Consider the following 14,096-nt stretch of genomic DNA (forward strand, 5'->3'; position numbering starts at 1 on the left):
GGAATCATTTTCTTGTAGTTCCATGTAGCTAAAATGGGGCTTTGATTTCAACCTTGCCCCTGATGAGCTGTGTGATGAAATCTTAGGCAAGTTACTCAACCTAAGCCTCAGTTTCCCCATCTGCAAATCAGGGAAAATAATACATGCTTTAGACTATTATTTTGAGAATTAAATTAAATCATGTATACAAATTGTCAAACAGGGCACAGCATACTCAGTACCTTATCATTGTTTAGTGTTGTTATTTTGTATCTACAGTGTTTTTGGAAAATAGCATGATTAATCAATTGACTGGAAGACACACAGTCTAACAGACAATATATAGACCATTTATATTGGCCATGAAAGTGTCCATAATGGCTGACTTAACTGGCTTTAATATGTAAAATCTGGTGACTCCCATGGTTTTTAAGATATGGCTTAAAGTAGATATCAATTTCTTTACATTGGTCAACTATAATTTGTCCATAGGTTGCACATGTAGTAAGTAATATTTTGAGATATTAACTGTGGGTTTTTTTTCCCTCCCTCCGCTTCCTTGCATTTGTTACCTTTTACTGACCATTTAGGTAACAGTGCCTAGCAGGCCCGGATCAGGACAGATACTACTGAGAATTCAGAAGTAATTTGTTTGCTTTGAGTTTCATATGAGGCTTTTTAAAAAGTCCACAGTAGAAACAGTATTCTTGAAATTATAGCTTTCCTTTGCAGAAGACTCAGTATTTTGAGAGTTGACATTTTGCTGAGCCATTAAAAGCACTGAGAACCTTGGAAGAATCCATTTATACTGAAATCAAGGAGTGGGGAAGAATGCATGGATAGAATAACAGGTCCCAAAGAGATAAAATTTGACCAGCATTCAGACAGAAAATGAACTAGGGCTAGAAGAGGTCTTGTGATTGGACAATGAAGCTGACTGCATTGACTAAACAATTGCAGGTACAGCACAGACTCACGATGATCCTGAGCACCAGGAAGAATGGATTATTAGATCTCTGCAGAGGCCAGTGAGATCAGAAAATGACATTTGGTGCAGAGCAGTGTCCCTGATGACACAACAAGTCCACCAGGAACTTAGAACACTTCCATGGAGGAAAAAAACGAAGAAGAGGAGAATTTTGAACTGAATATTTACCTCAAAGAGACTGAGCTTTAAAATAGAAGCACGTGTGTGAAACGCCACTAAGCAAAAGAGCTCATATTCTAAGCTAGGTTCAATTATACAGAACTAAAATTAAAAATAACTTCAATTTTCTAATATTAGAGTTTATGATTGTGTTGAAATATCATATCCACTAAATCATCAGGCTTTGGATACCTCAAATTTTAGTTCTTAATTAATCTGAAATTCTCTATTACCTGAAATAGTTTCCAAGATAAGAAAGAACAGAGATATAGACCAATGGAACAGAACAGAGCCCTCAGAAATAATGCCGCATATCTACAACTATCTGATCTTTGACAAACCTGGCAAAAACAAGAAATGAGGAAAGGATTCCCTATTTAATAAATGGTGCTGGGAAAACTGGCTAGCCATATGTAGAAAGCTGAAACTGGATCCCTTCCTTACACCTTATACAAAAATTAATTCAAGATGGATTAAAGACTTAAACGTTAGATCTAAAACCATAAAAACCCTAGAAGAAAACCTGGGCAATACCATTCAGGACATAGGCATGGGCAAGGACTTCATGTCTAAAACACCAAAAGCAATGGCAACAAAAGCCAAAATTGACAAATGGGATCTAATTAAACTAAAGAGCTTCTGCACAGCAAAATAAACCACCATCAGAGTGAACAGGCAACCTACAGAATGGGAGAAAATTTTTGCAATCTACTCATCTGACAAAGGGCTAATATCCAGAATCTACAATGAACCCCAACAAATTTATAAGAAAAAAACAAACAACCCCATTGAAAAGTGGGCAAAGGATATGAACAGACACTTCTCAAAAGAAGACATTTATGCAGCCAAAAGATACATGAAAAAAATGCTCATCATCACTGGCCATCAAGAAATGCAAATCAAAACCACAATGAGATACCATCTCACACCAGTTAGAATGGCGATCATTAAAAAGTCAGGAAGCAACAGGTGCTGGAGAGGATGTGGAGAAATAGGAACACTTTTACACTGTTAGTGGGACTGTAAACTAGTTCAACCATTGTGGAAGTCAGTGTGGCGATTCCTCAGGGATCTAGAACTAGAAATATCATTTGACCCAGCCATCCCATTACTGGGTATATACCCAAAGGATTATAAAACATGCTGCTATAAAGACACATGCACACGTATGTTTATTGCGGCACTATTCACAATAGCAAAGACTTGGAACCAACCCAAATGTCCAACAATGATAGACCGGATTAAGAAAATGTGGCACATATACACCATGGAATACTATGCAGCCATAAAAAATGATGAGTTCATGTCCTTTGTAGGGACATGGATGAAGCTGGAAACCATCATTCTCAGCAAACTATTGCAAGGACAAAAAACCAAACACCGCATGTTCTCACTCCTAGGTGGGAATTGAACAATGAGAACACATGGACACAGGAAGGGGAACATCACACACTGGGGCCTGTTGTGGAGTGGGGAGAGTGGGGAGGGATAGCATTAGGAGATATACCTAATACTAAATGATGAGTTAATGGGTGCAGCACACCAACATGGCACATGTATACATGTGTAACAAACCTGCACATTGTGCACATGTATCCTAAAAATTAAAGTATAATAAAAAAAAGAAAGAACAAGGAGAAAAAGTTTCTTTTTCAAAGAATTTTTGACTGCCATAAAATGTAAAATAGGTATATGTATTATTAAGGATATTTTAGAAAACTACATTAAAACTTACTTTTACAAATAGAGCACATTATCTTAAGCAGATTACAGCTATTTTCTTCATATCTGAATTTAAAAACAAGTTTTTGAATCTATAACTCAAGGTGTTATCATTTACAAATATTTAGAATCTCAATATAAATTTTAAAACACTTTAGAAAACTAGAATTTTTTATAAGCGATAACTACACTTAGAAAATATAATAACTTTTTAATATGCAAGTTACATTAAAATATACTTATATAATCAGCATTTGGTTCTGGCTTATCTCCAGCCGAGTATAGTGTGTACTCCCCACAATCTGTAGGTTTCACCATTTTCACTGTAGCTTTGTTTCTGAGTCATGGACCAAAGCTGATTGTGTTACAGGATAAGCTGTTTGAAGTGTTAGCCACATTAAGCCATGCTAAGCCACAATAAAACTATTACTGTTAGACATAATAAGATTATTAATATCAGGTTTTATATCAGCTCCACTTACTGAATTTTAGCACATAGAAAGGTAAGGAGAAAATGGATTTTAAATATTTTTTGATGCTGTTTGAAATTATTTAATCCTACAAATGAATATTTTAAAACCATATCTTCCTATTTGTTTTTGTTTCTAAGTATTTGACTCAATGGAACCATGAAAAGGGGGAGCACTTTTATCTTGAAAGGGACAAGTTAACATTTGATTTATTGACATTTTGCCTTTCAGTGAGAAAAAATATGTTAGTCTATAGTGAGTAATACTCTTAAGAGTTACATGATGTTATAACTTTAATTTAGTCACAGAATATGAATAATTTATAGAAAGAAAAGTGAACAAAATATTTTATTCATTGTATCACTCAAAATATGTTATTTTATAACAAAGAAAAATGATTGTTACCTTCTGGATAAAAGAGAAAATGGAGTAAAATATTTGAAGCATTGAACATACAAAAACATTATTATAAATATCAATATTTATGGGCTACTGTGAAGGCAGCTGTAAAAAAACAAGTTCCAATAAAAAGTTCGAAACAGACAAACATTTAAAAAATCTTAACAATTTAAATCATTGAAAACTCGAGTGTTTTTTCCCTTCTAAATTTTTACTTCATAGGGTAGTGAATGCAACATAAACAGGTATTCATGAGTATAATACATTTTACACACTCCAAATAGTCACAGAGACTCTTGCATTATTTTCCCGTAGACATTCCTATTGTCTGTCTACTGCTATCAAGTGTAGGGTTAGAAGGCATTTTAACAAATCGATGACTGATTTAAAAAAAACAACAACCGAAGACATCTGTCATTAAGACAGGTCTCTAATAGTGGATGCTTGTTATTAAGAATCCAAAAGATTTTCTTAATGTTCTGTCCAGTAATTTTTGTTGTCATGGTCTGTGTTCCACATTGCCCTATGGCAATGTTACTCTTGCATTCCAATGCATTTTCTTAATTCGGCTGCAGTTTTTTCCAATTGTTGAATGTTCCATTGCCACTGTCGTCTACTTGACTGAAGCTTGTTCACCTGACAATGCAAACGCTTAAGAATTGCATCATATCTCTTATGTTGTACCTATCAAAAGAAGAGCACACATCAACAGGGCTTGTGAAGTATAAATAGTAAACAGCCATAAATAATATTTTGACTACTCTAAAGAGGAAAGCACTTAATTAGAAACTATCCACTATAAATAATTATGATAAAAATAAACAGTAATTGTAAAACTGTTTATTCAACACTTATTACATGTTAGATACTGTGCTGAGAGCTTTCTGCATATAATTAAATTCTTATAACACCTTATGATATGGGTATTATTATCCTCATTTTTGTGTGAAGAAACCAAAGATAAAAGAGTTCAAGTAATTTGACCAAAGTTTCATAGCTAGCAAGTGATGGAGTTTGGGAGGTTAGCAGAAGTGAAATATCCATAATGGAATACCTTCTTGTTAAGAGAGTTACCGGTGTTAAACTAAATTTGCCCTGGGGGACTCTACTTTGAGTCCCTATGTAAGGAACTACAATCTAACAGTATTTAAACTAACTAAAAGCCTAACTAGGAGTATATTTTTGTAACAATAGCTGAGACTCAGTCAACCACAGCAGCCAGCTTTGGTCAATCACAGGTGGTCCGCTGACTACACCATATTCAAATAAAACAGACATTGAGCCATTGAGAGCAATCAAGCCCTTTCTGCTCCTCATTTCCATTTTCTGTCCATAAATGTTGCCTGCCCACTTTGTGAAGTGGAGCTCTCTGAACCTCTGCTGGTTCTGAGGGCTGCTGCTTCTCTAATCATTCTTCTATTAAGCTCTGTTAAATTTAATTTTATTAAATTTAAATTTGTCTAAAGTTTTATATTTATCAAATTTAATTTGTCTAAAGTTTTTCTTTTAACATCAGTTAAGAAAAATGGTTCCATTTCCCATTTCCTATATCCAGTGATTCACTGAAACACAGATCATTCGGTCTAAAAGATCCAGGAGATCATGTAGTCCATTTTCCCGCTATTAAATAAACCATCATTTATGCTGAGCCAGACGAGGATACACTGGAAGGCAATGAAGCACAGTGGAAAGTGCTTCATTGGTCTTGGTGTCGGGCCACAAGAACACCCAATCTTCTTAAAAAACAGCTTTACGGAAATATAATTCACATACCATATAATCCATCCTTTAAAGTGTACAACTCAAGGGCCTTTAGTATATTCATAGAGTTGTACCAACTCTATGAAGTTACCAACCACAGGTTCTTAGGCTCTCATTTAATAGAAATTGACACAAGGCTGAGCAAGTTTCCCAAACAAGGCTTTTATTGGGGGCTTATGTTTGAACACAATGGAGACAGTGCAGGAGCAAGAGTTAGCTGGCTGGCTTTCTGAGGGCAGGTCTTTGTGGTGTTCTTAGGAAAGGTGACAGGAATGTGCATGAGGTATGGAAGTGTCATTACATGCGCCGGGTGGAGCGCAGGGTGTGCAAGCACAATGAGAAATCATGCTAGCGCATACATTGCATGATCAAAATATGATGGATAAGCTCTTCCCTGGGTGAGAATTTCAGTATTATAATGAGGCATAGGGTAAAGATCAGTCATTCTTCTGGTCTTGTGCACATGCCTGCAATAAGGTTAACTCCCTTGAGTAAGATTTACAGTGGGATGCTGCTTATCTCCGTTTCAAGAGATATCTTGTGGTCAGCAAGGATGACTCCAATGGATGGGTGGTGCAAGGTCTGGTAATGGGCGGGTATGGAAAAAATGTATTAGTAGGGGTGGAGGCCAAATCATGGTAAGGGCTAAATTCCATTCCTACTCTGTTTCACGAATATCACCACAATCAATTTTAAAACATTTTCACCACCTGGTACCCATTAGCAGTCATTCCCCATTACCCTGTCCCCACACTTAACCCTCGGCAACCATGAATCTAGTTTCTCCTTATATACATTTGCCTATTCTGGACATTTTATATAAATGGAATTGTACAATAGGTGGTCTTTTGTGACTGGCTTCTTTCACTTAGCATAATGGTTTTTAAAGGGTCTATGGCATACCATGTAAGAGAACTTAATTACTTTGCATTGCCAAATAATAGCACATTATATGATATACCACATTTTATTTATCCAGTTCATGAGTTGATGAACATTTGAGTTGGTTCCACTTTCTAGCTATTATAAATAATACTGCCATGAACATTTGTGTGCAAGATTTTGTGTGAATATATGTTTTCACTTCTCAGGTATACAGTGAGGAGTAGAATTACTGGGTCATGTGGTAACTCCATGTTTAACCATTTCAGGAACTGCTAAACTGTTTTTCAAAACGACTGTATAATTTTACATTCCAGTGTAATTTTACACACCAGTAATGTGTGAGGGTTCCAATTTCTTCACATCCTTGAAAATACTTATTATCTATGTTTTTGGTCATGGCCACTGTTAAAAGAAAAACTTCAGCCAAATTAAATTTAAAGAGTTTAATTGAGCAATGAATGATTCGCAAACTGGACAGACCCCAGAATCAGAGCAGATTCAGAGACTCCAGGGGTGCCTCGTGGTCAGAAGAAATTTATGGACAAAAAAAGTAAATTTGAGGTACAGGAATTGGAAGTGAGGTCAGAAACAACGGGATTGGTTACATCTCTGTGTTTGCCTTATTTGAACACAGTTTGAACACTCAGCAGTCTATGAGTGGTTGAAGTATGGCCGCTGGGATTGTCCAACACTCAGCTGTTGTTACAGACACATACTCCTAAGTTAGGTTTTCCATCTTGTCTACCTATTGAGTTAGGTTGCAGTTCATCCACTAGGACTCAAATATAGATGTACAGAGTTCTTCCCAGGCCATATTTTGTTCGCTTTAACACCATGCTTGTGGAAGTGAAGTGGTCTCTCATTACAGTAAAACACCTACTTTTAAATGGACTGATAAAATGATAGAATAATAGGGCTGGACAAGTTATCTATTCACAGGTAGTATGTATAGTATTCCGTTATGTAAATATACCACAATTTATTTTTATTTTTATTTATTTTTTTACTATACTTTAAGTTTTAGGGTACATGTGCACAACGTGCAGGTTTGTTACATATGTATACATGTGCCATGTTGGTTTGCTGCACCCATTAACTCTTCATTTAACATTAGGTATATCTCCTAATGCTATCCCTCCCCGCTACCCCCACCCCACAACAGGCCCCGGTGTGTGATGTTCCCCTTCCTGTGTCCATGTGTTCTCATTGTTCAATTCCCACCTAGGAGTGAGAACATGCGGTGTTTGGTTTTTTGTCCTTGCAATAGTTTGCTGAGAATGATTGTTTCCAGCTTCATCCATGTCCCTACAAAGGACATGAACTCATCATTTTTTATGGCTGCATAGTATTCCATGGTGTATATGTGCCACATTTTCTTAATCCAGTTTACAATTGTTGGACATTTGGGTGGGTTCCAAGTCTTTGCTATTGTGAATAGTGCTGCAATAAACATACATGTGCATGTGTCTTTATAGCAGCATGTTTTATAATCCTTTGGGTATATACCCAGTAATGGGATGGCTGGGTCAAATGGTATTTCTAGTTCTAGATCCCTGAGGAATCACCACACTGACTTCCACAATGGTTGAACTAGTCTACAGTCCCACTAACAGTGTAAAAGTGTTCCTATTTCTCCACATCCTCTCCAGCACCTGTTCATCTCACTGGGGAGTGTTGGACAGTGGGTGCAGGACAGTGGGTGCAGTGCACCGATCACAATTTATTTTTCCATTCTCCTTTCTAGGGATATTTGTGATGTTTCTATTTAGGGGCTTTTGTCAATAAAGCTACTGTAAGAATTCATATACAAGTTTTACAATTTTTTTAAGGCATATTTTTTTCATTTTTCTTGAGTAAACACCTAGGTGGAGAATTGTTTGGACATACAGCAGGTATATGCTAACTTTTTAGGAAACTCTCAAACTGTTTTTCCAAAGCAGTTGCACTATTTTATAATCTCCCCAGCAGTGCATGATCTTAACAGTTGTTTCATGTCCTTAGCAACATTTGGTATTAATATTCATTGAAACTTTAATCATTCTAGGGGTAAAAAGGTGTGAATAGTATCTCACTGTGGTTTTGATTCACGTTTCCTTGGTGTTAAGGGTGTTATACATCTTTTCACGTGTTTATTGGTCATACTATGTCTTCTTTTGTTAAGTTCTGTTCAAATCTTTAGCCCATTTTTAAAAAAATGACTGTATGACTTTATTATAGGCTGATAGGAATTCTTTCTAAATGCATCCTGGATACAAGTCCTTTGTGCATATACATGTGTTGCAAATATTTTTACTTTTGTGATTTTGTCTTTTCATTTTCTTTTGTTGTTGTTGTTGAAGTGGGGAGGTCTCACTTTGTTGCCCAGGCTGTACTGCAGTGGCATGATCACAGATCACTACAGCCTCGACCTCCTGGACTCAAATGATCCTCCCACCTCAGCCTCCTGAGTAGCTGGGACCACAGGTGTGCACCATCACACTGACTAATTTTTTTATTTGTACAGACAAGATCTTACTGTATTTCCCAGGCTGGTCTTCAACTCCTGGGCTCAAGACATCCTCCTGTCTTGGCCTCCCAAAGTGCTGGGATTATGGGCATGAACCACTGTGCCCAGCCCTTTTCATTTTCTTAATGGTGTCTTTCAAAGAGTAGAAGTTTCAAAGTTTGAGGTCTAACATATCAATATTTTTCACTTATGGTTAGCAAAGTTTGTGTACCAAGAAATCTTTGCTAACCCAACATAATGAAGATATCCTCCTATAGTTTCTTCTGGAAGCTTTAGAGTTTTAACTTTCACATTTAGATCTATGATCCATTTCAGATGAATTTTTGTGTTTGTTGCGAGGTGGAGATACAGGTTCATTGTTTCCTCACCGATATCCAGTTGTTTCAGTACCATTTGTTGATAAGACTTTCCTTTTTCTCATTGAATTGCCTTGAAAACTTTGTCAAATTGACAAAATATGATTAATTTCTGAACTCTATTCTGTTCCATTGGTCTATTTATTCTTTTACCAATACTACAGTTACTTCATAATTATAGCTTTATAATAAATCTTAATATTAGGTAGATTAGGTCCTACAAATTTCTTCTTCTTTTATAAGGTTGTTTTGGCTACTAGATCCTTTGCATTTTCATGTAAATTTTAAAATTAGCTTGTCAATTCCTGGAAAAAATACTTAGTGGGAATTTTATGGAACAATGTTGAACCTATACATCATTTGAGGGGAAAGTTGACACTAATAATATCGTGTTTTCTAAACTATGAACATAGTATATCATTCCATTTATTTAGTATCTTTAATTTCTCAGCAATTTTTATTGTAGTTTTGCACATTTTTTCACAAAATTCATTAGCAAGTATTTTATGTCATTTAGTGTTAATGAATAAAGTTTTGTTTTATTCATTTTACTTCCTCATTGTTTATTGCTACTACATAGAAACTACATAAACATGTAACTGATTTTTGTATTTTGACCTTTTATCCTATGAGCTTTCTAAATTCACTTACTGGTTCTATTAGTCTTTTCTATTTCTTAAGATTTTCTACATAAACAATTATGCTATCTGTGAATAATGACAGTTTTACTTTTTTCTTTCCAATCTTTATGCCTTATATTTACTTTTTTCTTATAACATTGATTAGGACCTCCAGAATAATGATGCATAAAGAAGGTGATATCAGACATCTTTGCCTTGTTCCCAGTCTTAGGGGAGAAAGCATTCAACATTTCACCAGTAAGTATGATATGTTGTTGGCTATAAGGTTGTTTTTTAATAATAAATTCCCTTTATCAAGTTGATGAAGTTTCCTTCTATTCTTAATTTGCTGATATTACTCTTCAGAAAATTTGCTATTCTCAGAAAATTTGTTGAGAGTGTTGAATTCTGTCTAATGCTGTTTCTGAAACTATTAAGTTGGTTATATCTTTTTTACTTCCGTCATTTTGTCACTATAGTAAATTACATCATTTGATTTTTGAAAGTTGAATCAGCCTTGTATTCTTAGGATAATCCCGCTTGGTTATAATGTATTAGACTTTTGGTATATTGCTAAATTTAATTTGCAAGTATTTTGTTAGAGACTTGCATCTATACTCATGAGGGACATTGGTCTGTAATTTCTTTTCTGATAGGACTCCTATCAATTTTGTTTCTTTTTGTATCAGGGTTATGTTCACCTCCTAAAATGAGTTGGGAGGAGTTTCATCTTCTATTTTCTAAAATAGTCTGTTTAGATTGGGCATTATTTTTTCCTTAAATATATGATTAGAATTCACTAATGAAAATGTGTCAGTTGGAGCCTTATTTATGGGAAGAGTTTTCAAATATGAATTCAATTTCATTGATTCCTACCTCACACCATTCATAAAGCTTAATTTGAAATGGATCATAAGGCTAAACATGAATGCATTTTCTTCTTGTGTTATAGTATGTTTTTTTTTTCAAGGAATTTGTCTGTTTGTCAAATTGGCATAAAGTTATTCATAATAGGCCTTCATCACCCTTTTAAGCCTACAGAACCTGGAGTAATGTCCCTACTAATCTCTCTCTTTTCTTGATCAGTATTGCTATGGGTTTCTCGATTTTATCACTCTTTTAAACTTTTGACTTTGTTGTTTTCTCGTTTTTCTATTTTCTATTTCATTGATTTCTGTTATCTATCATTTAATTCCTTCTATTTACTTTTTGCTGAATTTATTTTTCTAGTCTGTGATGGTGGAAGCTTAGATAGTTGATTTCAAATCTTTTTCTCTTTTCTATTATAGGCACTAAAAACTTAATTTTCCTGTAAACACTGCTTTAGCTTCACCCCATAGTTTTCTATATGTTGTGTTTTCATTATCCTTCAATTTCAAATATATTCTAATTTTTCTCCTGATTTCTTCTTTGACTCATGGGTTATTTAGAAGTATGGTCAATTTCCAAAAGCTTATGTATTTTCTAGCTATCTCGTTATTGATTTCTAATGGAATTCTGCTGTGATAACAGAATTTCAACTTTGAAATATGTAATCTAGTATATGGTGTGTCTTGGTGAATATTTCATGTACACTTAAAGTGTAATCAGTAGTTGTTATGTGGAGTGCTTTATAAATGTTAATTAAGTTGATGGAAAAGTTCTTCAAATCTTCTATATGTTTACTGATATTCTGTATTGTTCCATCAATTACTCAAAAAAGTTAAGATATCTGATATGACTATAGATCTGTCTCTTTTTTTCTTTGGTTCTGTTTGTTTTTGCTCATGTATTTTGAAGCTCTGTTATTATGTAAATGTACATGTAGAATTGTTATTCCTTCTTGGTGAATTGACTGACCCTGTTTAACTTGGTTAGTAGTTCTTACCTTGAAATCTACTTGATATTAACACAGCTACACCAGCTTTTTAAAGATTGGTGTATTCAACGTGTATCTTTTTCCTTTTTTTAACTTTCAAACTATGTGTGGCTTTATATTAAAAGTGCATCTCTTGTGAAGGTTATGCTTGCCACTTGATTTATTTTATTCAGTCTAATAATTTTTTCCCTTTTAATTGGAATGCTTAGCTCATTTACATTTAATGTAACTAACGATATTTTGGGGTTAAAGTCTACCATCATAATGTTTGTCTTCTATTAGTCCCTTTTGTCCTTTTACTTTCTTCTTCATTTTCTGTCTTCTTTTGGATTGAGTATTTTTTTTGTTCCATTTTATTTCTTCCTTTGTCTTTCTAGCTATGCTTATACCTTTATGTATTTTGTAAGTTGCTCTAGGAATTTTAATATATTCTCTTAACTTTTCACAATCTGTCTTCAATTAACATATCAGTACATGTAAAAATATAAGAGCCTTACAACAAAAGGCTATTCTTGATATATATCTTACTCTACATGCTATAAAACCCAAAATCCATTATTGCTTTGATTTTAAAGGGTCAAATGACTTTTGAATTACTCAAAAAAAGACTCATCTCTTTATCTACATATTTTCCATTTCTAGTCCTTTCCAGTATCATTTCCTTTCAGCTTTAAAAACTTCCTTTAGGCTGGGCATAGTGGCTCATGCCTGTAATCCCAGCACTTTGGGAGGCTGAGGCGGGTAGACCACCTGAAGTCAGGAGTGCAAGACCAGCCTGGCCAGCATGGCAAAACCCCATCTCTACTAAAAATACAAAAAATTAGCAGGGCATGGTAATGCATGCCTATAGTCCCAGATACTGGGGAGGCTGAGGCAGGAGAATTGCTGGAGCCTGGGAGGCAGAGGCTGCAGTGAGCTGAGATCATGCCACTGCACTCCAGTCTGGGCAAGTGCAAGACTCCATCTCTAAAAACAAAACAAAACAAAACAAAAGTTTCTTTAGCATTTTTTGTAGTGCAAGTCTACTGGGAACAAAGTCCACCAACTGTTGTTTATCAATACATTTTAAAAATTCAACTTATCTTTTTAGTTCTAAGATTTCCATTTGGTTGGTTTATGTGATTAAAATCCTCTCTATTTACCCACAATATCAATCATTATACGCTTCTTTTAATTATAAAATGAAAAGGATGTTTGTATATCCACTATAAACATCCTGTAGAACATTTAACATACTTATTATAGTTTTCTAGTCCTTGTCTAACAACTTCTGAGTCAACTGTTGCTATTTTTATTGTTTGATTCTACTCTTAGCTATGGATAATATTTTTCTTTTTTCTTTTTTTTTTTTGAGACGGAGTTTCACTATTGTCGCCCAGGCTGGAGTGCAATGGCACGATCTCAGCTCACTGCAACCTCCGCCTCCCAGGTTCAAGCAATTCTCCAGCCTCAGCCTCCTGAGTAGCTGGGATTACAGGTGCCTGCCACCACGCCCGGCTAATTTTTGTATTTTTAGTAAGACAGGGTTTCAACACATTGGCCAGGCTGGTCTCAAACTCCTGACCTCCAGTGATCTGCCCAACTTGGACTCCCAAAGTGTTGGGATTACAGGCATGAGCCACCGCGCCTGGCCAATATATTTCTTTTTCCTCACATCGAGTAATGTTTTATTACTAACCATTGTGCACATGTTGAAAACTCTGAATTTTATTACTTTCCTCTGAAAAGTGTTTTCTTCTAATAGTCAGTTAAATTACTGGTGGATCATCTTGAACTTGTGAGACTTTGTTTTATACTTTAAGTTAGAGTACATCTATTTCAATTTGGTCCTTAGATCTAGGTCTTGCCCTTAGTCCAGCTTTGTTTTAGTTCTTAGTTACAGATGTGGTCTTTACTCCTAAAGTTTGGCAGTTGTGGGAATTGGGCAGTTGCTGTAGTGGGCAGATGCTGAAATCTCTACTCAGCTTATAAGCATTCTAATTGTTTCCCAACTGTGCTCCTTGGAATTTTATCCCTCATGTGTGCAGTTTAAGTTACAGCCAAGTTTTTGAGGGGAGCTAATATGCAAATTTGGGGCTTCCAATAAGGAAAAATTCAACATTTACTCAACCAACCTCATGAAGGAGTAAGAATCCACAAGACAGTATAAAATTATTTCAACTATAAGATATTATTACTATTAGTTGTGTTCATAGTTATTGAGAGAAAGTATTACGTAACAGAAAGAGCACAGATTTTATCTCATGACCCAGTAATTCTACTTCTTGGTGCAAAGGGTTTGTTTATTACGTTTGCTACAACATTACTTTTAATAATGAAAAAACTGGAAAACACTTAAATGTTCACCAGTTGTAGTACGGCTAAATAAATTAAGGTATGGCCAAATTGTGAGA

The 14,096-nt window shown here is 35.1% G+C and overlaps 1 protein-coding gene across 6 annotated transcripts in view; it reads right to left on the reverse strand.

Moving 5' to 3' along the window:
• Positions 1–3,648: 3,648 nt before the first annotated feature.
• The window catches only part of CCDC122 (coiled-coil domain containing 122), a 43,822-nt gene continuing 33,374 nt past the window's right edge, over positions 3,649–14,096 (reverse strand). For all 6 annotated transcript variants that reach the window (XM_063792116.1, XM_054665254.1, XM_063792115.1 and 3 more), the window contains one exon: positions 3,649–4,401. In XM_063792116.1, the coding sequence (XP_063648186.1) occupies positions 4,252–4,401 (150 nt within the window). In that variant the 3' untranslated portion in view covers positions 3,649–4,251. The remainder of the gene's footprint in view (positions 4,402–14,096) is intronic.

Source organism: Pan troglodytes, chromosome 14 (assembly GCF_028858775.2).
Source record: "Pan troglodytes isolate AG18354 chromosome 14, NHGRI_mPanTro3-v2.0_pri, whole genome shotgun sequence".
Lineage (NCBI taxonomy): Eukaryota > Metazoa > Chordata > Mammalia > Primates > Hominidae > Pan > Pan troglodytes.